Raw genomic sequence first — 27,490 nt, forward strand, 5'->3', positions numbered from 1 at the left:
TGTCTCAGTGTCCAGCCTATTCAGCTACAACATCCCGCATATCACAACTTGTCACATCATACCGAACGGTGACGGTCGAGCTCCCCACGAGTTCAGAGCGTGCATGAAACCTACCCATCAACTGGGAAACCTTGTCAAAAATGTGGTTATTAATAACCGGGAGAAACTTGAGTTCTGCAATCAGAAAAGAGATATAGTTTACGCTGTTGCTATTCTGGTTAAACGTCTAATAGAAATGTTTGGCAAAGTGCCGAGAATGCATGAGGATGATACGTGGAACGACTGCCTCGCTTCAGTAAAAACACAGTGTAACAATTTTCAAAAGCATTAGTGATTGAGGAAGGGCCCTGCCAGCTGAAGACGGCCCCTCACGCCCTGAGACAACTGTCGTCTCACATGGTTGAACACGACTTTCGCAAACACTAATACTAAATACTGACCCCGCTGATAAGGCCAGGGACACCCAATCTTCTCTGTCCAGCAGGAACTTCACCGGCTCCCGTTTCCCAAATGTGTTCGATTACATATATTCAACGCACACGTTCACAGTCACACACAGAAAGGAAGCACACGGTACGCACGGACACAAACACACACACACACACACACACACACACACACACACACACACACACACACACATGTATATATATACATATTCGCGTAGAGAGAGAGAGAGAGAGAGGGAGGGAGAGGAGGGAGACAGAAGGCAGGAGAAGGTAATGACACACTTTACTGAAAGTAGAAAGATCTTCAGGGATCCACGTCAAATTAGAGATATAGAGAAGGGATCGGTATAGAAACATGAAATACATTAATTTAGCATAACTGGAGGATGTATGTCATTGGGAGATTATGTGGCGATGCATAACGCCAGAACTGCTCTGTTGCCGTGGGGGTGGGGGGAGGGGGGCGGCTTGAAGATTGTGAGATTGAATTTAAGTTTCCCGTACTAGACAGATCAGATGGTATCACTTAGTGAGCTGAGAAGAGTGTTCCCACAGCTCATGGTTTAAGGTACTCATATGTCAGGGTGCGGGTCACGCAGGCTCCCGCGGAGTATAACATATCGCCCCAGTAAGCCCTTAGTTGTTCTACCAAGTGTGAAGACCACCAAACAATAGCCGCATACCTGCCTGGTCTCTTCTTACTGTCTACCTGCAATTGTTGGAAACAAATACCTCTTTCTCACGCGACAACGCATGCGCGTTTCATGAACTGATAACGTCACTGGAATGAATTTGCGAAAACGAAAATTAGAAAAAAAACGTTCCTCGCAACTTTAGCTAGCACGAAATGCAATCCTATATGCAACGTGTACAATATATATATATAACTAACTATGTAGACACGACAGCTCGTAATTTAGATTTACGCCTTGTCCCTGAAAATGCAGAGCTTGGAGAAAACAAACAACTCCATAAAACTTGAAGTGAAAGGGGAGATTAAGAACCTGAGGAAATCTAGACTTGTTTTAATTAGGCGTTAAACGCTGACGGGCCCCCCAGGGAACATAATAAGGTTAGAAAACTATGAGGCAGAGTTTCCGTATGTTTCCAATTTCTTCATTCTATTGATTTGACAATTTTGTTGACGAATATTAAAGTAGAACAAGCCACGTTTGGTAGGTGGGGCTATATAGGTGTACAAGTCGCTAGCCCAACATTGTACCCACTGGTCCCTATCTACCTGAAATCATATGTTCCTTTGTGCATGTGGATCGCTATTTCTGCTTGGATTGGCCACGATAAAACAAGAAAGTTCGGCCAAGACGTTCAACGGCGGCTTGGGGTGGATAGATGTATTGATATTCTTCACCGACGGTCAAAGTGACATTCATCAGAGATTTGTTTATGATTAAGGAAACTTGTCTATGTATTCTTATGTTTTTGAAAATATTAACAGTGTTCGGCTGGCAGTAGCTGATCGCCATGACTGAACTATTCAGGCCCTTATTTGAAAAAAGCTCTTTTTAATAAAGCAGTCGACGCTTAAATTTACGGCGGACCCACACAGATTTGAAATTACGAGCCCGAAACGAAAATTCGTAGGTAACAGTATTCGTCGTTTTCAGTACATTAAAACTGTTCATCCAGTAAAAAAGCAAACGAGCAACATTTACATTTTTCACATGAGACTATGTGTTAGTTTTCGGCTAGTGGTAATGAGATGTCAGCTAGGCGCTGTTGTCCATGATGATGTAGAGAAGACACTAAACTGTTATTGTGAGATGTGCGTGTCTGTCACCACATGCTCCATGCGATGGTGGTTGAACACTTCTGTGCCCAATCATGTTTTTCAACGGAATGCATTCGTCTCATTAGTGTACAAGGCCTTCGCCTGATGCAGTAAAACGTCGTCCTCTACCATAACGACGACGTCAACGTCAGCATCATGCTGGCAGACAGGTCTTTCTTCTTGTATTGGAAGAGGCGGAAATCTGACGCTGGAAGATCTGCTGAATATGGAGGTTGCTCAAGGAGGTCTATGTCAGTTCTGCAGGGCAGTCATGGTGTAAACACACTTGTTGATTAGTGCATTGTTTCTGAAGAACAATTCCCTTTTCGTTGGGGTTCCATGGCATTTAGCCTTGGCTTTTTCACGCAAGGCGGATTAGGACGACACTGACTGTTTATGGTGTGACCATTTGGGAGATAGTCTACTACAAGGAATTCTTCAACGGTGTCATCGCCTCTCTCTTCACCTTGCTGGACTTCGCTGTCCATATCTCAGCAGTGACAAAGGAGCAGCAACTCTTTCCCTTGACACCGAGTCAGAATGACTGGCTGCTGTGTGTGGCAATATCAGTTTCATGACATCGCGGTAGCCAGTGTGAACCATTTACACCAGAGAATACCACATCAAACAGAAGCCTGTACAAATGCGTTGCATGATTATGGGTATAACATTTGAACTGTGGCATACACACTATCATGAATGGACAGTCATCTTTCAGCCACCCTTGGTACATTCGTAGAAAGAATGCCTACACAAAATTATTCATTCATTTCATAACAGCCAGACATGATGGCGTTCGAGTTGAGCGACATGTCTTCCGTAACTATACAGTATAATACACAAACGTCCCCGTGACAATGACGGCATCCTGCTCAGTACATGTATGCTTAAGGTAAAGACATTTATTCCTGTACCTTGACGTGCAAATGCCTGGCCTCTAAATTGGTCTGTGAGCTACACTGTAAACTTATCTGATCTGCCAGCTGCATTATGAACAACCTCTGACCTGTAAGGTGCAGCACGAACCTCTATAAACTGCCTCATGAACCCCTGGTCTTTAAGTTGCGTCATGAACCACCCCTGGTCTTTAAGTTGCATCATGAACCACCACAACGTCTTTAAGTTGCATCATGAACCTCTGGTCTTTAAGTTGCATCATGAACCACCACAACGTCTTTAAGCTGCATCATGAACCCCTGGTCTTTAAGTTGCATCATGAACCACCCTTGTCTTTAAACTGCACCATGGGCCACCCCTGGTCTTTGAGCTGCATGATGAGCAACCTCTGAACTGTAAGGTGCAGCATGAACCTCTATAGACTGCCTCATGAACCCCTGATCTTTAAGTTGCATCATGAACCACCCCTTGTCTTTAAGCTGCATCATGGGTCACCCTTGATCCTTAAGCTGCATGATGAACCCTTGGTCTTTAAGTTGCATCATGAACCACCCCTGATCTTTAAGTTGCATCATGAACCACCCTTGTCTTTAAGTTGCATCATGAACCCCTGGTCTTTAAGTTGCATCATGAACCACCCTTGTCTTTAAACTGCATCATGAGCCACCCCTGGTCTTTGAGCTGCATGATGAGCAACCTCTGAACTGTAAGGTGCAGCATGAACCTCTATAGACTGCCTCATGAACCCCTGATCTTTAAGTTGCATCATGAACCACCCCTTGTCTTTAAGCTGCATCATGGGTCACCCTTGATCCTTAAGCTGCATGATGAACCCTTGGTCTTTAAGTTGCATCATGAACCACCCCTAGTCTTTAAGTTGCATCATGAACCACCCTTGTCTTTAAGTTGCATCATGAGTCAGCCTTGGTCCTTAAGCTTCATCATGAACCCTTGGTCTTTCAGCTGCACCATGAACCACCCCTGGTCTTTAAGCTGCATCATGAATCCCTGGTCTTTAAGTTGCATCGTGAACCACCCCTGGTCAAAACATGCATCATGAACCATACCTGGTCTTTAAGCTGCATCATGAACCACCCCTTGTCTTTAAGCTACACCATGAACAACCTTTGATCTGTAAGGTGCATCATGAACCACCCCTAGTCTTCAAGATGCATCATGAACAGCCTCTGTAAGGTGCCGAACGAACCTCTGGTCTATAAACTGCCTCATGAACCTCTGGTCTTTAAGGTGCATAATAAACCACCCCTGGTCTTTAAGATGCATCATGAACAGCTGAATCGTGAACTCATGGGCATAGATATTGGAAGCTATCTTAGCTCTGGGATAATCGTAAGTGTCATGATACATTAACATTAACGTTAACTTACGACTATCTTAGCGCTAAGAGGGCTTCTGAAATCTATGCCCTGGTCTTTAAGGTGCATAATGAATCACCCCTGGTCTTTTTAAGATGCACGAACCCCATGTCCTTAGGGGTATCATGAGCTCCTGGTCTTTAAGATGCACGAACACATAGTCTTTAGGGGCATCATGAGTCCCTGGTTTATAAACTGCATCATGAACCCATGGTCTGTATGGTGCATCATGGACCTCCCCTAGTCTTTAAGGTGCAGTCTGAAGCTGGAGCTGTGGTTTCAAATCTTTGAATGGTGTTTATGATGTTCCATCAACCAGCCTGGTCTATAAGGTGCAGTGTGAACCCATGGTCTTTAAGCTACATCATGAACCCCTGGTCTTTAAGGTGCAGCATGAACCCCTGGTCTTTAAGATGCACCATCAACCCCCGGTCACTATTACACTCTTCAAGAAAAGAAACGCGTTGTTGACGTTGAGAATATTGGACAGCTGCCGCGAGGACAATGCAAATAATAATGATACTATTTCTTTCCAAAACGTCAGTTTCCAACGCGGACATTTTGAATGTGAATATACAATACCATTTAGAATGTGGTCAAATGTAACAAATGTTATATTTGGGGTTACACTTTCTGAGTAAAGTAAAGATTCTACTAATTTTGTTTGGTTGAGTCCCCTCAAGGATTCGAAACCACAGCCTCAGTGTCAGGCACCTAATCGGCAGCGCACAAAGTCAGCAGCCTAACCAAACTGTCAAGAATCGATTGCAAGAAGTGGGGATTCTTACAAGAGCCATTTGTAGCCCCTGTTTTGAGAGACTTTCGGGGCTTGAACCCTAGAAACTGGAGACGCATCTGATTTAGAGACAGCGTGTTTACCGTCGAAGAAATGAATGTTTTGCATTCGACAGGGTGGAATCTGTATCATGGTGTATGTGCGATATCCAGATCACAAACATCTGAGTTACTGGTGGTTCAGTCCATGCACATCATATGCTTCTGATCATGGACCGACGGAGGGAGTTGTTCCAACAGGACAACGCTACTTCACATACAATACGCGTCACGCTCCGCTACCTTACCAATTTTAACGTCAGTGTCTTACAATAACCTTCCCGATCCCAGATCTAAACCCGATAGAACACCTTCGGGATGAACTAGATCGACGGGAACGTCAGCGTCAAAACCGCCTCGCACTGCAGGAAGAGTAGGGAAGAATTCCGAAACACCGACTTCGTCGACTTATCCATGGAGTCTGTGCCGAGACGGTGTCGAGTGGTATTTGCTGTCAATGGTGAATCTGACGCCATGTTGGGGACTGCAGTAAACAGGACAGCAATAAAGTCAAACATGAAAGTATGTCGATAACATCACTGTTCCACCATTCAGTCCGACAGTGTGTACTTGTACTCTGAAGCAAGTATATCCAAGAAAATTCAATCAAGTCTAGAAAATGTATAAATTTTAAAAAGTCTAGATTTGAAATGAAGAACGTCTGAAGGAACCTTGGCATTGTATTTTTTTTTTTTTTTAAATTTAAACTCTTCCTGTAGTTCATTTCGGAGACTAGTCGTTAGTCAACTATTCAATATGATGGTAGATAGTCCACTATTTAGTGGGATGGTGTGCAAACAATATGATCATTGCACCATGCAATATAGTGGCATTACATTGAAATACAAGATACACTTTCTGTTTCGAAATGTGTTGAAGCTGTAGTTTTGATCACTTGGAATGTGGTTATCTATATATGGACCGCCTAATGCACTCACATGCGCCATAATGTTTGGCAGTCATGCTCTACTCCGTTGATCTGTTCAGGAGACTAAAACAGACTTTGAAACATAAAACAGATTCCACGACTATTTTGTGAACGGAAATGTCATCATGCCTGCGCCTGTACGTGGGAAGCCTACTGCGATGTACTGGAGAAACGTATTTTGTGGAAGACTGGGCCTCTGCCTGGGACGGCAGTCGCACTTGAAAATTAGCTTGTGTTACGTACAGAATGTTGGTCGTGGTTTCCTTTACTTCGACAGCATAGAGAATTTGGAACAAAATAATGTTAATATTCAACTACAAAACCAACGCTTTAGCTTAATGCACCCTGTGATGCATTACATTGCACGATAGGCATTACATTACACGATCTTAAAAGAAACAAGTGATGCGGTGAGTGTCTGCGTACGTCTGTGAAATCATTACATATGTACGCTCGGTAATTTATTTATACCTTGCAAGAAATTATTCCACTCTTTTCTTTTTACCAGTGCTTTAACCTATTTATAGACTGTGTCCCACCATCATATATTGTGGTGAGTGAGTGAGTTTAGTTTTACGCCGCACTCAGCAAAATTCCAGCTATATGGCGGCGGTCTGTAAATAATCGAGTCTGGACCAAACAATCCAGTGATCAACAACATGAGCATCGATTTGCGCACCTGGGACCCGATGACATGTGTCAACCAGCGAGCCTGACTACCCGATCCCGTTAGTCGCCTCTTATGACAAGCATAGTCGCCTTTTGCGGCAAGCATGGGTTGCTGAAGGCCTATTCTACCCCAGGACCTTCACGGATCTCATATATTGTGTGTGTGTAGGTATATATATATACACACAGACAGCACACACTATGTTTCACATCCATAGATAGCACATGCTGTATATGTATGACACGTTCATAGATAGCACACACTGCCTGCCATGTCCATAGGTTGCACATACTGTGTGATACGTCAATAGATAAATAGACAGTATGACACGTCCATAGATGGCACATACTGTATTACACGTACATAGATAGCACACACAGCCTCACACGTCCATAGATAGCACACGCCATGTGACACATCCATAGATGGCTCCTAGTGTATAACACGTACATAGATAGCACATATTGCATTATACGTACATAGAAAACACACATTGCCTCACACGTCATTAGATAGCAAACACTGTATGACACGTTAGTACACAGCACATACATTATGACACGTCCATAAATAGCACAGTATTCTATGACAAATCCATAGATAGCACATACTGTGCGACATATCCAGCACATACTGAATGACACGTCCATAGATAACACAAATTGTCTGCTGCGTTCATAGATAGCACACACTGATATGTGATACACACTGACATCACATACATTATGACGCGTCCATAGATAGCACATACTGTCTGACACATCCATAGATAACATATACTGTCTGACACGTCCATAGATCACACATCCTGTCTCACACGTCCATAGATAGCACATACTATCTGACACGTCCATAGATAGCACAAACTGTCTGACACGTCCAAGGATAGCACACACTGACTCACATGCAATGCACATCATTCTCTCTGAGGCATTCTTACACATCTGCCCTCCTATTAACACACATGGATATATTAAATGCGGTAACACTCTTAAAAGGTCTTTCAGCAGAGAACCTACATACATTTGTTGACGCCAAGCTTTCTAATATCACTCTAACGTCCGGATACTGTATACTTGTAACAGATGGTACGTATAGCAATTCTTCCACGCTTCAGTCATGACAAGAATGGGAATTTGGAATGTATTGGTCAGTGAAAGTGAGTGATCGCTGATGGTTTCCCTACGTTTTTTTTCTCTCCACGTGTAAACTTCATATCCATGGAGGTGACTAGGCGGGGCGTCCTTTCCCCCGTATACTCCACAAAACTGCATTGTGTTGCGCTTGAAAAGATTGAAAAACCTATACATGTGCAAAGAATAGGCCGACCTGGGATTGCACGATTTAGTGTGTATTGAATATGATTGTATACCGTGTTATTGTCCTCCAGGCACCCCGATCCTACCAACCACTACCCTGTATGTAGCCTGTTGGAGGGCCATTTGGCCAAAGTTCAGCTGACAAGGCAAGCGGAACAATGCGTTTGTTTTGCCGCAACACTTGACTTGGTAAATACCCTGATTCTCTATAACCTTTCAGTTTAGTCCGTGGATTAAGTCAGCAGTAAGAACTATTTACGATTTACCTCTGTGCGTTTCAACAGTTGTCAGCAATGCACTCGCCGAATAACCCCTGTAGACAGCCCTTAAGCTAAACGTGTAAGACCTTTCAGAACAATACCTGACCAAATCTCGTGTCACTGCTGTGGAGGCTCATGATCTGATGAACTATTGACGTACGTGTCTCGCACAACCGTCAAGTTAAAGCACGTATACTTGTCTGTTGAAATTTTCCTGCGTCTTTCGAAACCCAAGATAAAAAACGCAATGCTCGCAAAATGAGAAGTTCTATAAATTTTTCATCGCTACTAAATAGGTTTGACTGGAGAAAATATTCGATTGTGAACATCGGCGCTAAATGGATTATCGTAGCAGGAAAACTGCTCAGACAAACCTAGCTGCCAGAATGCTTCTCGTCTTATAAACGGGCAATAAAGGCGGTCGGTGCATGTTGTCTTATAGTGTCTTGTAAGCGGTCAGTGAATGTTGTCTTGTAGGCGGTCATGGCATGTTGTCTTGTAGGCGGTCAGTGAATGCTGTCCTGTAGGCGGACAGTGCAAAAAGTATTTACTAACTGGCTCTCATTTACGCCAATTTCATTTGCTTCAAAGCAATATTAGTCTCAGAAATTGTGTTTTACAGTGGCCATGGAAAGGGACAGCCATGTGACCTCTAAATTATAATTCTTCCAAACTTGAATTCCATAGACAGTATCCTGCAACGATTCACTGAGGAGGTAAGGGTGAAGATTACCATAGCTCGTACATGTCTGCCTTTTCTTACAACGAAATGTACATAAACACCCCGTTGGTGCAACCATCCACCACCCTACATCCACATCCCCTGCCGTGTACAGAGCTGCAAGCGGCGTGATACAAACACGTCACAACAGTGTCTACCCGATGCACCAATTACCCATCAGTGTCTTATTACATCTTGGACTGTTGAAAGTTGATAATGCGCTGTAGGATTCTACTTTTATACACAAAGGCGAATGTCATTACTGAGAGCCTGCATCGTTGAAGATGGTGTATAGTTTTGTAATAACACCAGGTCACATCTACGGGTTTTTTTTTTCAGTACAAAGCTACGCCAGTCCGTGGATGCCATGGGTACAATGGAAACCAGGCGCTCCTTCATATTTGTGGAAACGATGCTTATGACCAAAATACTGAATTAACATTAGAGAATTGTTTGGTAATTTTACTTCGATTTCCATCATGGTGTCGCTGTGTGTTAGCTGAAATCATAATGGCTTCTATCAATATTTAGGTTAGGTGAACATGCATTTTTGACGAAGGCATTTGTCGATATCTCTATCTAATTCTTATACAAACGTTCAGTCATCTCAGAGATGGGACGTTGGTTTCTGTAGTGACGTCAGTGACGAGTCCAGCGTTCTCCTGGGTGGCATTGCCCTGTCCTACACGTACAGAGCTGCCTGAGTGCGCAGGGAGACGGGAGGGATCAATAGTCACCACATTAGGGGGAAGTCAAATTTAACGCTCTATAGATTTTCTACACTTATGATTAATTCACTCTTAGACTTGGCGGTGTACAGAAACAATATACAATCGAATGGTTGGCTTATTTCCGAGTGCAAAAAAAGAAGCATGAAACACATTTCAGGTGATCTGCACAGCATTTCGATGCAGGTTTTATGTACAACTTCTTCTTATTTGAAAACGTTCACTTTGTCCCGTTAAAACAATACTCTCAAACTGTTGCTGTGACACTGGACACTGGACACTGGACACTGGACACTAGAGGTGATTGCTACCCGAGACTGGTGACACTAGAGTTGACTGTTAGATGAGCTGGTGACACTAGAGTTGGTTATTAACTGAGACTGGTGACACTAGAGTTGGTTATTAGCTGAGACTGGCGACACTAGAGTTGATTGCTAGCTGAGGTCGGTGACATTAGAGCTGGTTGTTAGCTGAGACTGGTGACACTAGAGTTGGTTGTTAGCTGAGACTGGTGACATTAGAGCTGGTTGTTAGCTGAGACTGGTGACACTAGAGTTGATTGTTAGCTGAGACTGGTGACACTAGAGCTGGTTGTTAGCTGAGACTGGTGACACTAGAGCTGGTTGTTAGCTGAGACTGGTGACATAAGAGCTGGTTGTTAGCTGAGACTGGTGACACTAGAGTTGATTGTTAGCTGAGACTGGTGACACTAGAGTTGGTTGTTAGCTGAGACTGGTGACACTAGAGTTGATTAGCTGTTGCTACTGGCGACACTAGAGGTGATTGCTAGCTGCTACTGGAGACACTTGAGTTGAATCTTAGTGGTTTACTTAGTGGTTAATTTATCGTTGCAGGACACATGTAGACACATGCCCGACACATGCCAACTCCAGAAAATACGTTGCCTACTTGAGATGTAATAAGTCTTCTAACCAATGTTTAGCCATGGTCTATAGGGTACAACGGCATTCAAATGCGGTTGATTGTAAATGCTTGACCATTGGATAAATCAGATATATCGTTATGGATATATTACATCTTCCTGTATGTAGTTGACTATGCATCCTTTGTGGCAACGGGGTCCACGTCTAAAAGATCATGCTGCATGGACCAAGATCCTACACGCCTAAGTTGTATGGAAAAGGTCCTACTAGGTTAAAATGAATGGACAAGGTACTACATAGTTGTACTTTATGGACAAGGTCCTACACGGTTATACTGCATCTACAAGGTTCTACACCTTGAACAAGGCCCTACTCGATTATACTGTATGGACAAAGCACTACATGGTTATACTGTATCTATAAGGTGCACACGGTACACTGTATGGACACGGTCCTGCGCGGTTATATTGTATGGACAAGGTCCTACACGGTTATACAGTATGCACAAGGTTCTACTAGGTTATACTGTATCTATAAGGTCCACATGGTTATACTGCATCTACAAGGTTCTACACGGTTATATTGTATGGACAAGTTCCTACACAGCTATACTGTATTGTCAAGGTCATACACAGTTATACTGTATGGACAAACTCCTACACGGTTATAGTGTATGGACAAGCTCCTACACGGTTATGCTGTATGGACAAGAACCTGCACTGTGAGGAGAAGGACGGGGAGGGTGTGAGGGACCGAGCAATCCTCATCAAGATGCATGAGATGCCAGGCAACAGTTGCAGTCGATCATTTGATTGCGTAAGCCTGTAATCGTTTCATTCAAAGTCATGCATTCGTGAAATATCTTCATGTTATAGGTGATGAATTAGTGTCCCTTTCGACGCCATCACAGAAGGCCCTACACCTGAAATGACGGCAGTTCAATCTGAACGGTCGTTATGAATATCCATGTTGTAACCACACTGTACTAGATCTGTATTGTTGGAAACGATGAAAAAGGAAATCACAAGCGTGTGTGTCAGATATGTGCTCTGTTGTCAATGCTGTGTAATGCATGTCTTCTGTGCTCCAAATAATAAATATTACGCTATGTCGATATCCAGTGGTACGTTGAATATGCTTGTTGAAACTGCATGGGTATGTTCAGCATGCTAAAGTCGTACAATGTACATACTGGATGAAAGTTGTTTTGGGGATTTGGTAAAGTAGCAGCCCACACTTGCCGTGGTCGTTAGAAGCGCTTCAAGATGTCATCTCTATCCTTGGTATATTGCCATTAATGCAGGCTATAGGTGTTTCCCAATGTAGCAGTTCTGCACAGTACCTGTAAGTGGCTGTATAGAAGCAGTCAGATGGTGGTATATTTGAGGTAAGGGGGCTGTATACTACCAGTAAGATGTCGGTATACTACCAGTAAGGTGGTTGTAAACTATCAGTAAGGTGTCGGTATACTACCAGTAAGGTGGCTATGTACTACCAGTTAGGTGGCTATATACTACCAGTAAGGTGGCTATATTATACCAGTAAGGTGTCGGTATACTATCAGTAAGGTGGTTGTAAACTATCAGTAAGGTGTCGGTATACTACCAGTAAGGTCGCTATGTACTACCAGTAAGGTGGTTATATACTACCAGTAAGGTGTCGGTATACTACCAGTTAGGTGGCTATATACTACCAGTAAGGTGGCTATATACTACCAGTAAGGTGTCGGTATACTACCAGTAAGGTGGTTGTAAACTATCAGTAAGGTGTCGGTATACTACCAGTAAGGTAGTTGTAAACTATTAGTAAGGTGTCGGTATACTAACAGTAAGATGGCGGTATACTAAAAGTAAGGTGTCGGTATACTACCAGTAAAGTGGCAGTGTAGTACCAGTAACGTGGCAGTGTACTACCAGTAAGATGGCTGTAGACTACCAGGAAGATGACTGTATACTACAGTAAGGTGGCGGTGTAGTACCAGTAAGATGGCTGCGTAGTACCATTAAGGTGGCTGTATACTACAGTAAGGTGGCTGTATACTACAGTAAGGTGGCTGTATACTACAGTAAGGTGGCGGTGTAGTACCAGTAAGATGGCTGCGTAGTACCATTAAGCTGGCTGTATACTATCAGTACGATGGCTGTATACTACAGTAAGGTGGCTGTATACTACCAGTAATGTGGCGGTCTAGTACCAGTAAGATGGCTGCGTAGTACCATTAAGGTGGCTGTATACTATCAGTAAGATGGCTGTATACTACAGTAAGGTGGTTGTATACTACCATTAATGTGGCGGTGTAGTACCGGTAATGTGGCGGTATACTACCAGTAAAGTGGCAGTGTAGTACCAGTAAGGTGGCAGTGTACTACCAGTAAGATGGCTGTAGACTACCAGGAAGATGACTGTATACTACAGTAAGGTGGCGGTGTAGTACCAGTAAGATGGCTGCGTAGTACCATTAAGGTGGCTGTATACTACAGTAAGGTGGCTGTATACTACAGTAAGGTGGCTGTATACTACAGTAAGGTGGCGGTGTAGTACCAGTAAGATGGCTGCGTAGTACCATTAAGCTGGCTGTATACTATCAGTACGATGGCTGTATACTACAGTAAGGTGGCTGTATACTACCAGTAATGTGGCGGTCTAGTACCAGTAAGATGGCTGCGTAGTACCATTAAGGTGGCTGTATACTATCAGTAAGATGGCTGTATACTACAGTAAGGTGGCTGTATACTACCAGTAATGTGGCGGTGTAGTACCAGTAAGATGGCTGCGTAGTACCATTAAGCTGGCTGTATACTATCAGTAAGATGGCTGTATACTACAGAAAGGTGGCTGTATACTACAGTAATGTGGCGGTGTAGTACCAGTAAGATGGCTGCGTAGTACCATTAAGGTGGCTGTATACTATCAGTAAGATGGCTGTATACTACAGTAAGGTGGCTGTATACTACAGTAATGTGGCGGTGTAGTACCAGTAAGATGGCTGCGTAGTACCATTAAGCTGGCTGTATACTATCAGTAAGATGGCTGTATACTACAGTAAGGTGGCTGTATACTACAGTAATGTGGCGGTGTAGTACCAGTAAGATGGCTGCGTAGTATACCATTAAGGTGGCTGTATACTATCAGTAAGATGGCTGTATACTACAGTAAGGTGGCTGTATACTACAGTAAGGTGGCGGTGTAGTACCAGTAAGATGGCTGCGTAGTACCATTAAGCTGGCTGTATACTATCAGTAAGATGGCTGTATACTACAGTAAGGTGGCTGTATACTACAGTAAGGTGGCGGTGTAGTACCAGTAAGATGGCTGTATACTACAGTAAGGTGGCTGTATACTACAGTAAGGTGGCTGTATACTACAGTAAGGTGGCGGTGTAGTACCAGTAAGATGGCTGCGTAGTACCATTAAGCTGGCTGTATACTATCAGTAAGATGGCTGTATACAACAGTAAGGTGGCTGTATACTACAGTAATGTGGCGGTGTAGTACCAGTAAGATGGCTGCGTAGTACCATTAAGGTGGCTGTATACTATCAGTAAGATGGCTGTATACTACAGTAAGGTGGCTGTATACTACAGTAAGGTGGCGGTGTAGTACCAGTAAGATGGCTGCGTAGTACCATTAAGGTGGCTGTATACTATCAGTACGATGGCTGTATACTACAGTAAGGTGGCTGTATACTACAGTAAGGTGGCGGTGTAGTACCAGTAAGATGGCTGTATACTACAGTAAGGTGGCTGTATACTACAGTAAGGTGGCTGTATACTACCAGTAATGTGGCGGTGTAGTACCAGTAAGGTGGTGGTATACTACTAGTAAGTTGGTGGTGTAGTAACTGCTGCTAGTGCGCTGCTGTGGCAATGCATTACCTTGGCAACATAATATACAGATATATGGCACTTTTTCCTGACATGGTTTGACCTAATTCTAGAAGCATGACGATGTGATGAGGCTGGACGTATCCGACATTGTTGCAAGTCAATCACAATCCTCAATCATCATAGTTTTCTTTAGTTTTAAACAGTTGACTTTGGATATTGATTGAGGGAAACATAAGATTCGGGGCACTGTACAGATTCTTCTTTTAAATACGAACGTTGAAATGCTTGAAACTGAGCTTACACTTACCGTGTAGTGCATCGTATGCAATGCAATACAAGAATTGTAAATAAAACTATTGTATCAACGTTCTGTATACACAATACAACGCTGTATTGATGTATTGTTACATCAGTATCTAAAACTCCAGCAAGTGTTTCATAGAGATCACATAGCAAATACAATATGGGCATGAAGCAGCACCAGCAGTATAGCTGACAGCCTTGACTTTTTAACAGTTGATACATTTCTCACAGTGTCATTGCGACTATAATGTAAAGACGAAATGGTGGCGGGTGTGTCATGGTGATACGGCACTTGTGATTGTCAGTGATTGTCAGGAAGGTATGTAATTGAGACGTCTTAAGCAAAACTAGTTTTGCGGGTAGCTGGGGTAACCTTACATTGTCTGCATGCTCGCTAGGGAGAATAACGCTTGGCAACGCTCTGATTGTCGCGTGCTACAGGGCACAATGTACCTGTGACTCCGGTTGCAGGGCTCCTCACAGCGATATCCGTTACGCCCTGTAACTCCGGCACGGAAAAGAAGCAATGGTGTTTAGAAACTCGAAATCACTTCTTCCATAGGTCGTCTCCTCCCAGTATACTATAGGTAATAACTTGGATAAGGTGTCGGAACTCAAATGTAAGCAGTATGCACACTTAAGTTGAAATACTGAACTCTAGCTACACTAGCTTTGACCTGCTTGAATCGTAGCTACACTTTAGTCGAAATACAGAAAACTAACTACCAGCTCCAGTTACACTTGTCTTAACCAACAAGCACTAGTTATACTTGTCTTGACCAACACGCTCTAGTCATACTTGTGTTGACTGACAAGGTATAGTTACGCTTGTCTTGACCAACAAGCCCCAGTTATACTTGTCTTGACCAGCAAGCTAGGAAAACATTACACGTGTTAACCACATCCCACACCCCACCTCCACGCCCTCCAAATTATCAGACATGCTTGCAGTATACTGTGTAGATTGTACAATTCTCTGACGTCATCAAATTCATGACCCACAATGTTATGACGTCATAAACGTCATGTCACAATGTTATGACATCCCTGTCTAATGGCAGTAACGTGCTGGGAGATAATAATTATTTATTCGAAATTAAGCGGCTTATATCCACCGTAGAGATTTTCAGTGGCTCTGTGACAATATAGGTTTCACAGAAAGGCAACAGTGAACAGATGGATTTTTAGCAGATATTTAAAGGTTTCTTTCGATGAAGTATTCCTCATTTCCTTTGGAAGAGAGTGCCGCAGTAAAGAGCTGGCAAAGGAGAAGCTCGGTCAGACAGTTGGTTTGGAGATATGTGTTGTGTGAGGAGAGAGTAAGAAGAGGATCGCAGATTTCGCTGGGGTACACAGTCACAGTTGCAGGATGCCGTGTATATTACCGACAGGTTATCATGGCTAAAGTCACGGTTGCAGCATGTCGTATATGGAACTCAGACTATATCAGACAGACAGTCTCTAATTATAGCATGACATGTGCATGATGTGCCATACATATATTCATCAGTCTAATTTAATAATTTGTTTCAATGAAATTTGGTCTTTATCGTCCAACTTTGTCATTGTATGCAAGATGCATTTTTCCAAACTTTCTAAACAGGAATAATGCTGTTATTGCATTGGAAACTGGGATACAGTTGAAAGCGGTGGAAAACCTAGCTGACTGGCTGACATACAGCGTCCATTAACAATAATGGTCCGGCAAAGGAAACCAGGGAATGTGATGATGATGCCCGCTGGCAAATTGGTCACTAAGATAAAGAGAACCTAAGTGCACGGAACTTTAACTTTAACGAATCAGTTCGTTCTGTTTTCTGCATATATAAGTATAGATTCATAGAATACATGTGTTTTCTTCCTTAATCGACTGTGTTGACCCCTTTATCCCGCATCGTCAAGCCGGTTTCTTAGCAACCGGCTTAGAGGTCTTCACGCCTCATAAAACGTATATACTGTGAGGGGTCTGGTATTACGGCTCAGACGAAATCCATGTTTACCAGGCTGTGACGGCCAACCCAGGGACCAACTCCCTACCAAACGCGTCAACCATGCACGGGTTGGGTTACATAAATATGCCAAATACACCTACAGGATACTAGTGTGAAGAAACAATAACGAACAGTGTCGAAATACTGGTTTTCAGCTTATGCAGAACGTTATTTTCATATGTAGTTCATGAAGACCGTGGTTACTTTCCTCTTGGCATCAGGCAGATCATGTACATAGATATCGATAATTTCATTTTAAATGCGAATTACATTAGCTGTAGGGGGCGGATTTGCACTTAAGCAAACATTATTGCCCATTCCGAACAACATAAATCGCATACTAATCCTAAACTGAGTGCATACATATATATGTATAACTGCTGAATACGATTCACGGAATAAATACATACATGCATGATTCATATACATGTGTCATTATACCTACATGTGTATTATGAGTTCCGGTAGTAGTCGTGATGATTGTATGATTCGTTGATTTCTGGTCCTAATTGGATACCTCTCCTGTCATATATAGTGCGTGAAATTATTGTGCAGGACAAGCTATGTTAAAACATAGCAGTTAAAATAATCTCTACAGACTGCGTCTAAAATCAGACTCATTTTATTTCTTCTGGGGCAAAATTATATTGTGTAATTATTGTGTACGTTCGGCTACATGACTTTGTAGGGTTATATGCATAGGTTGTGCATACATCCTGGTAACCAACTCTCTGTCCCCGTCTGCCTCAGTAAGAATGTGCTTGACTTTTACTTCCAACATAGTCAAGGCCTGACTGCAGATCGAACAGGTTGAAGGGAAAATAATATTTAATTGAGTTTATGCCGTTTTTCCAGCCAACTAATCCTAAATCTAATCAACTGAACGGACATTTTTCATTCCGTTTTCATTCATATGCTGTTCAAAAAGCTATGGAAGTAAGCTGTCTGAAACTGATCATAGAACGAAAATGAAAATCCACGAATCCATACTGCGTCGAAGGGTACAACTCACTTCAGAAGTAGAATTGATTTTCCCGTCTACCGCGGATATGCCGTACACTTGTTCTGAACAGGGTTAACATAGAACCTGCCACTTCTGACATTTTCTGAATTAGAAATTTCTCCACCAAAATGCTCTTTGGATTGATGATAGACTGCTTAACACTGTTAAGAAAATGTTTTAACAAAATCGATATTTGTGTGTATTTTTAGACAGACAGAAGAAATAAACCCTGAGCGTTCTTCTCACTTGAAAGATACAGTTGCATTTTTCTCCTCCTGTGCTGTACATAACTGAACATAGCTCCTCCAATCAGCACGAAAAACGTCGACCTCGACTGAAACATGATGCTTCTATGTCTTGTGCGTCCATTAAGAGCGCATCTCTTACCCATTTGTCAAACTTGTTGAGCACTGTCATCGAGACTTACCTCTCTCAATGAATTAGGTCGATGCATAGGGGGTTCAGTCTTCTTTTGACAGTTGGAATGTGTAATCCCAATGCATGGTAAAGTAAGTTGTATCATTACAGTTACACTTAACACACATGTTTACGTGTGTTGGTTACTTGGATTGCGATAGGAACCTATATTTAAAACACTGTGAAAATAACCGTGAACGCCAGGACTAGCCTAACACCCCTTCTATGTGGAAGAATGTACGAGCCTTGACTGACGCATGCGCAGTATACCCCACGTGTTCATAAACAAATTTTGATGGAAAGAGGAATCGCTAATACGAGTCGTGGTTTGTAGTTTGGAATCTAACACTTCTTAACTCAGGTAGATGCTACAGAGCTCAAAAGCTTGTTATAACATGGGGACTGAAACTAACAAAGATGAGCGTAACACGCCAGAGTATTTAGCACAGTTACTAAAAGATAAGAAACAAATACAAGCTCTTCCGAACGTTTTCGTACATGCGGAAAAGCTATTAGATGAAGGTAAGTTGTTTATCGTTTGTATTGATTTGTTTGATAACGAGTACTAGGGCCGAAAGTTTTTGTTTTGATTATCCTTTTTAATTGTCATTGTGTAGGTACTTTTACTTTTGTTCGACTGTTCTTGCCGAAACAGAAAGTTATGATAAGCAAAACAAAGAAACGGGGCCAGTCGGCCCGTAACAAACTTTCTGTGCAAACTTATCTAATGGGGTAACACTCCTATAGATTTTTAAGACCGTGTATTTCATGTAAAATCGTGTTGGTTTTCATATGTTTTTTCCGATACGTGTATAATTGTAGTCTTAAACACAGGTCTGGAATTTATTCGAGTGCACAAAACTTTGTGCATTCCGTTACGCCTCTGTCTATAAGCTGGGAGAGCTGACTGAGCGGCCATATTGAAAGCCTACACCCTCTGTCGGTGAAGGCTCCTGGTCTAAGACACGTAATTTGGTTATTCAAAACATTTTGGCCTGCTTTTGACTCTTCCAGGCATCTGAGCTTGTCTGCAGACGTGTGTCAGTGAAAGATGCTGATTGCTTGTGGCTCAGTTTGGTCGTTACTGAGTGCTTATCTTTAAAACTAGATAAGAACTTGGGCAAAACACTGCCGCTGGAAAGATTCAGCGCTGGCTGTCAAATCATATTTTTAGAGCATTTGTTTCCCCGCGGTCATATCCGACGATACGGAACGCGTTTAATATAAATTTGTCCACTGATCATAAGACGACGATTGTTATAGGTCGTTCTACATTTAACTCAATTTACTTTGGAAATAGTTTCAGTATGTTCTATGTGGAAAACAACATGATTGATCTTCTGGTAGTTGTTTTGCTCTGGCAATGGTTACACTTCCAAATAATTCTGTACACCTAGCTTTATTATAATAGTTTGCATGTGACATTGAAAGTACTATTTCCCTCATGTCATGTGTATGTCATGTAGAGTATAAACTGCTAACACATCTGCAAATATCAACCCATCTTCATGTCTGTGGTCACTGAACTTAATAAATTTTTTACTTGAGGAATGGGCATGGATTTTTATTATTCTTTCAAAAGCTTTCCTAATATTTTATCACCTTTGTATCTGCATTTGACATGCATGTTTGTTTTTCTTCAGTTTTACGAATTTTGACTTATCTCCAGGTTAGCTTATGGTTTCCTGTCTCAAAGGAGATGCCTAATTTAGTCTTATTGATAACCTCAGCTTCCTCTTAATCCATTCAAAACTACCTGGTATGGTTTTGACATTTAATCATGTTGAATTTTTAATATGTTTCTAATTTGCTGAAATGTCGCAACAATCTATACTTTTGTATATTGATCTGTACATAACACCATTACCAAGACTAATCATGTACATCAAAGAAAAATCTTGCTTTCCCATGTACCAGTTTAGTTGTCACATAACTTAGTTTTGGGGGTTATTTATGAACTGACCCTTTCTTTATTGCAAGCTTAATCATTGTTAATAATATTGGAGAAATTTCTCTTTCCAAAGTGGTAATGGTGGTCCTTATTCCACTGACATTCTGGACAAGTCAACCTTTTATGATTGCTTTTCTGATGTATCCGAAAAGGTAGAAGGTATGCTTTTTTCCTTATTTCTACTTTTGGATTTTATGTTGACATAACTATTTTAGTTTCATTTACTCTGTGATTGCTTCTTGACTTGTTTGCTCTTTGGGTATCTTTTTAAGCTTTTTGTTTAAGCGTATTCTTCAATGAGTAAGTGATGTTGTTTAGTGTGTGTGCATGGTCAGTAATGATTGTGTTAGCTAGAAAAGTGGGGTGTTGTAATACACTCACTGAAGACATTTGTAACAAATGTTTTAGGTCATCCAAGCCCAACGTGTTTGGTACATTCACTCTCATTATAGTCACTTCCCTCCCAAAGCTGAATGCATTGTGCTGGGAATTTGCTATTTTAAACGTCATTGTTTATTAAATCATGATCTCAGTCTGGATGCTTTTCCTGGAATTATTGACTATTTCATGTCCAAAAGTTGATGGTGACATGTGACTTGTTCGATAAGCATGATAAGTATTTGGGATATTTATTGCTTGACATGCCTGTTTTCTTAATTTTTCATGAATCAAATAAATCTCAAAATCTTAAATGATTCAAGTCATAGGTAACAAATACTAGTTGTTCCTGGTTTTATCACAGCATTTTCACACACAGTGTTTTCAAAATATTGGGCATGAGTGTTGACATGCAGGAGTAATGTTCACTTTGAAAATGGAAGTTGACACTGGATAAATAATTTTTAATGAGAAGACAATTACAGGCACATTTCACAAGGACGTTCACTGCAGGATCTGATTTAGAAAGACATAAGTATGCTTCCATTGCAGAAAAATGTAGGGAAAGGATGCAGAAAAGAATGTAACATATCTGAAGTGTACCACATATTCAAGAACAAGAAATAACTATCCTCTAATTAATTTAGAAATTCTTACAGAACATCTTTTCATTGCTTACCCAATACTACCACAAAGAACCTTCATGGTCATCCGTGCCATAGGCACTGGAATCGAGAGACACTCCCAAATCTTCAGCTACAGCATTGCTAGTGTTAACCAGTGCCATGGTTACAAGGAGCACTTGACTTTATGCTTAATTTCAAAATATACTGAACAGAATAAATTAGGGATATTGGTATTTTTGTAATTGATATTTCATCAGTGTGTCCATGAATAAATAGATTATTCAAAAGTTCAAAGTTTACATTTATCACAAACTATTTTTGTCCAGTATAGTTGATGACAAACACTGATGTATGTGTTATTCTGTCACTTGGGATTTGGTTGGTTGAGGGTTTTTTTGTCTTGTTTATATGATTCAAGTTCTTATTTTTTTCTACAAAATTTGTATTCTTGGTCTAAGTTTTTATTAGCATGTTCAGTGAAAAGGAAGTTATGTTGTGCTTGTGGATTTTAAGAATTTGGGTGCATTTCATCTCAGGCATGTTATGATAGGTAATGAATTCTTTTTTCCATGTGTACATTTTAGTATTGTTTCATTTAAATGATCATGTGAACCCCAAAGGTGAGGATAAGTAAATTATAAAGCACAGTGTGCATGCACGCATACGTGCGTGAGAGTGAGCATGTGAGAGAGATAATGAGATCCTCAATAATAGTGCAATTTTGAGCATACTTTGCCTATTTTTACTTTGGTATATAGACACGTACAAGGGTAAATTCACCATATACCCTGAAGGAGTTGTTGATAACTAATTTATCCTATTGGCATAAGCTTTGCCCATAAATCTGAAGTGTCTTCCTCAGTATGGCTTCAATGGTCATCTTGACAGCTAGCAGATGACACAGACTCGACCACGGTTATTTGTTGTGGACTAACATTCAGGTGTACTTGGTTAAACTGCATTTGACAAGTGTCCGGTGTCAAGATACAATCACATCATTGTCTTCACATTGATATTATGTATGACATTTTCAAGCAGGATGTATGGAATGTTGTACCTTTTCTGTCAGGGAGAAACTGCCCATTCTGCAACCAACTAGGAACAAGTTTTTATGCAAGAAAAAGTAAACTATAGTGTTTGCAGTACAAGATAGATTGATTCCTTCATTGGACTCTCCCTGTTTACTTTCATGTGTTGTCAACATATCATTGGTCAGTAGCATTCATCAATCATAACACTCCTGTTAATGACCTCAAGATTGACTCCAGCAACATTCCATTCACTATAGTGAGTTCCCTTCATAATTGCCCAAGTAATAACTGCTAAAGTCTATAAATTATGCTAGGGGTTCTGGTTTGGTCATGAGACTGAAAAGTATTTGGCTAAGGTGGAAGTGGCTATACTGATTCTTGACTGCTTGTACAAATAGTTAAAGTAAGCGAGCATTTTGTTAAAACACTTATTTTCATAAGGCAGGCCTCCCGTTTAGGGACCCTGTACATTTTCATTGATGTCAGTTGACTTAATGGAATAAACTGAACCTTTTTCAAGTTGTCCACTAGAAGTCAATGTGAATATGATGTTACGGTATGGTGTTTATTCTAGAGCGGTAATGATGCATCAAGCTATGGATGGATTGCAGTTGTTGAGTCAGATAGCAATTAATCAGTGGTAGAAATGAAACTAAATGATGCATCCATAGTATATGTGACTATCGATAGTTTAGTAATCGACTTCCATTGATAAATGCCCTACACAAAATACAGGAAGTACCAGATTCAGTTACTTCAATTTTCAAATTATCGGCACCTGTTAATTGTTTATTTAATCAAGGTATCAGGTTTCTTGTCAGTCATTAGAAGAGACTGAAACTACTTCAACTATTATTTCATATGAACTACACATTCTTTTGGTAAATGACTACAAATGAGACAATTCAGTGAAAAAATAAAACGTTTACAATAGTATTGCAATAGATGGTTGCTAGACCATGGCTGTGCCAATACATGTTTCTCCACTCAATAGTCATGCCCTGTGTTTTCCTAGACTTGGCCCTACATTCCATCCAGCTGAAGGGATGAAACATAAACACGAGCAGGAGGGGGAACACCATGATCTGACTTGTATCTGTTCATGGGGTGGAAGTTCTTTCTTACATATCCTTAAATGTGTGGAAAATTATGAAAACCATTTCAGTACTTATAAAGTGTGTGAATCTGTTATGCTGATGTAATATGTACCAACTAGAGTGGATTGTTTATGCAATGAACTTGGTAAACACATTATACTATATCATGCCACATTTGTGTGTTGTAATAGTTGCTTCTTTGAAATGTACTGAAAAAAAGCGTTTGCAAGGAATCATTTTTTCAAAAACTGCTTCACATTTGTTTAAAACGTATCCAGTAAACATGACCCTGGTTAGTGTAAATATATTTAATGAATACTCAAAAAAATTTCTTTGATCCAGAAGGAAGCGATATATACTGACATGCACAAGTAACAAAAGTCAAGTATAAAGAAACTATGTATGGGATTTTCAACATTAAAGAAATACAAACATGGAGGATAGACAAAAAACTGAGTGAAGACATTTCATTGACTAACACTACCGATAACATTAAGTTTTCAAAGGGTTGACAGTAACTTTCTCACTGGTGTTGACTGTTAGTGTGCTGATCTTGTCAAGGGTTGGTGACCATAGGATAACTGCTTTGAGGAAGGTGTTCTGTTGAGTGTTGTATCGATGTTTGACAGGTTAAATCATGGTTATGTTTATGTCGAAATGACAGGCAACATTTTGGACAGACATTAGCGTCCAAACTTTTGATAGAGCAGTTTCTTTCAGTGTGAGTTGAGCATGGCATTGTCGAACAAGGAGCGACAGACTTTTGTGCAGTCTTATATCCACAAATGGTGGTGAATATTCATGCATGTTTTATGTCATGAAAAGTGTGTGCATGATATCCACATGTTCATTGGTATGATGCGTTTTGGTGATTCCTTCTATTGATGTTTTTATTTAGCCCTTCCCAAAGGCAACAAAAACATTGACACCATCAAGATTTACTATGTGCCCAAACCTCTCATCAGTTTAGGATTACGATTTTGTTTTGTATTTACATAAGAAAAACACTTGTGTTTCTCATGCGTGTGAGAACAGAATAACTAGAGTGGTAAGATTCAGACATGGCCTCTCTTGGTACAGTCTCCAACCAAAGCGTCCTGTGTTGTAAGTAGATATGAATCGGTTTCAGTTTAAATCTAGTATGTCCCAAATTGTATTGTGATGTTTTATTCATCTTTAAATTACTGCAAACATGTTTTTCAAACACAAGTATCCCTGTTAATTTGCATGCATGCACTTTCTTCAATCATTGTATCACACATGCAAACACTTCATCTTTGATTTCTTTCGAGGGTTTTATATTTTTCAAATAGAGTAGCAACAGTTTCAAAATGACCACCACTAGTGTGGCTAAATAACCATGACAAGTCTATCATTGTCTATCCAACAAGCAGTAGTGTTTTGCAGTTGACATATATGCTGAGGGTTGTCTTACTCTGGCTTACTTCTTTATTCCCCACTGCAGTATTCCAGCTGTATCTTGTCAGTAAGTAATTGAGTCATGCCCAGAGACAGCAGTAGTTAATATTGCAGTGTTTTACCTTTGCTTGAGAATGCCCCATATTCAATGTAACATGGACTCATGATGCATTTACATATACTTTAAACTGTTTTGTTTCTCAACTTTGAAATCTTTTAACTTGACAGGTAAACTTTTCAAAACTAAACTTAAAAAGTCTAACTTTTCAAGCCACTAGGAATACAATTTAACTGTTTTCATAATGTGTGCCTATTTTAAAAAACATGAAACTGTTTTAGTTCTCTTTTGCCTGTAGCCCCAGAGCATATTTGTGAATGTAGCATTTTGTTGCAATGGTCAGTGCCTATAATGACTTGGTTCTTAGGCATGATGTAACAGGTTGCTCAATATCAGAGGGATGTTGGCTTGTAATGACCCCAACACAGAATTAAGGGATTTTCTGAGAGCTGCCACTGCCCCTGCTGTAATGAGCTTCTACCTCCTGCCATCTGGTCCTGATTAGAAAAGTTAACAAGCAGATAGGCAGCTGACTGGAGATAATGGTGAGAAGGGAAGTAGCCTGACATGCATCTTTGTGCAGAAACCACCTATTTGTTGGAGGTGAACAGAAAGAGGATTTGTTAGCCTAGCAACCCATTCCTCATATATATATATATTGCTGGTAGCAAAATGTATACTGCCTGCATATTATTTTAGAAGTATTTGTGTTTAATGATATTTGTCTATTGTCCTCAGTTAAAGGAATTAATTCTTCTTCATGGTGGATGAGCAGTGTTGATAGTGACATTGTAGTGGACAATTATTATTTACAAGTTTGTCTGGTAATAGCCAAACACTTGCTGGGTTAGTATTATATGTTTAATGGTTTTGCTCTAAAGACGTTTTAGCCTTCAGATACCTTAGTCACTGTATCCTTTTTAATGATTAAGTCTTCTTTCTGAGTGTGAGACTAGTGGAGCTGAAGTTCCCTAAGTATTGCCATTTTTGACATTCTTTAACATTGTGTCAGTTATCAATACAACAAAAACACCACTGTCCATGAGCTTTAATGAAGTAGTATTTTCTGTCTTCAGTTATTTTATAATTATATTTTATAGCAAGTGTTGAATCAATGTGGTGTACTAGGCCATTGTGACTATTTATGGCTATTGGTTCTGATTGTAAGTTGAGTATGCTAATGGTTTCTGATCCTCAATTAGTTTCAATGTATGTGCAGGTACTACCTGGAATGAACACTATTAGTAAAAGTGTTAAACGGAGTGTCTTCATTATCGCCCCAATCATCAGTGGTGTCCCAATCAAGTCCTCATCCAGTTTAATCATGAAGGACAATGACCAGCGTTTCCAAATGTGATATTCACTGGACTACAGTGATAGGTTAACACTGGGCTTCAGTAAGGATGTTACATGCAGAGTGGTAAACATTGAAAGATAAGATATTGAAGTAGTAAATGAAGGCAGTACTGGGATTTTTATGTGATAATGGTGAAAAGGCGTGAACAAGCCTGTGTTGGTAGAGAGCACTGATACTAGGTGTTGACACAGACCATAAGATCAAGTACAGTCGTCCACAGCAGTGATTTCTTGATTAAAGGCAAGATTCCATGTTACTGAATCCAATAATGAAAGGGCCAACGGCTTGCTACTATTGTTGCACTTACCATTACACTAAAACATATCCTCTTTTAACATTGGAATCTCATGCACAAAAATATCTTTCCATGTGAAAAAGGTTGCTATGTATCATCATTTTGTTCACTATCAAAATGGACATTGTTTATAGGTTCAAGCTGTCACTATTTCAGGAGTGCATCTTGAAAACCTTTAATAAATAATTCACCAAACTTTGCATATAGATAGTTAACATGGTAAACTGGTGCATCTAGGGATTTTCAAAATATGTAATTTGAGTTTTTGTAACAACTGTGTTGATTCTTTGGTTTCATTTCATATTTGTTCAAAATGCAGGTATTAAATTTTACAGTGGTGATAAAGTAGGGTTATCTTGGTTTGCTGTTTCTCACTTTTCGATAAATAGTCCAGTCAGCATTAACATCAAATACCTTGCTCACTTCTCGGGTCAAATCTTGTGGGATATCAGTGCTTCACAATCTCAATAGGGGAACATTGTCTCCAGCAGAATCTTCTTCAACAGGAATCTTGTAAACAGAAAATATCAACATCAAAGGCTATTGCCAAAACACTATTTTACTTTTGTTTATTTAACTAATGATACTTCTGAATCCAGTTAATCCCTTGTTTCCAAACTGTTTATTGCCCTTTGGAAACTGTATGGTTTCATAGGCTGACGGGTGACAGTGATCAACATAAACAGTGTTGTTGACAGTACACGGGAAACTAAAAAATGAATCTGTTGTATCCATTATTTCATAAGCATGTTCATTATATTGATCAATTTAATATAAAAGCCAATGTAGGGGACCAAAAACATGTTATATCCGTCAGTTCATTACAAGCACAAATGTTATAAACAAGGTTTCCTGTGATCAGGACACCCCAATAATCATCATA

At 40.5% G+C, this 27,490-nt stretch overlaps 1 protein-coding gene across 2 annotated transcripts in view; it reads left to right on the forward strand.

Annotated features, from left to right (window-relative positions):
• Nucleotides 1-18,671: 18,671 nt before the first annotated feature.
• Nucleotides 18,672-27,490, forward strand: part of LOC137287025 (protein quaking-A-like) — a 30,887-nt gene continuing 22,068 nt past the window's right edge. The window contains exon 1 of one of the 2 annotated variants that reach the window (XM_067819123.1): nt 18,672-18,917. In XM_067819123.1, coding sequence (XP_067675224.1) covers nt 18,761-18,917 — 157 coding nt within the window. In that variant the 5' untranslated portion in view covers nt 18,672-18,760. The remainder of the gene's footprint in view (nt 18,918-27,490) is intronic. The other variant, XM_067819122.1, reaches the window with a different exon arrangement.

The sequence above is a fragment of the Haliotis asinina genome, chromosome 6 (assembly GCF_037392515.1).
Source record: "Haliotis asinina isolate JCU_RB_2024 chromosome 6, JCU_Hal_asi_v2, whole genome shotgun sequence".
Classification (NCBI taxonomy): domain Eukaryota; kingdom Metazoa; phylum Mollusca; class Gastropoda; order Lepetellida; family Haliotidae; genus Haliotis; species Haliotis asinina.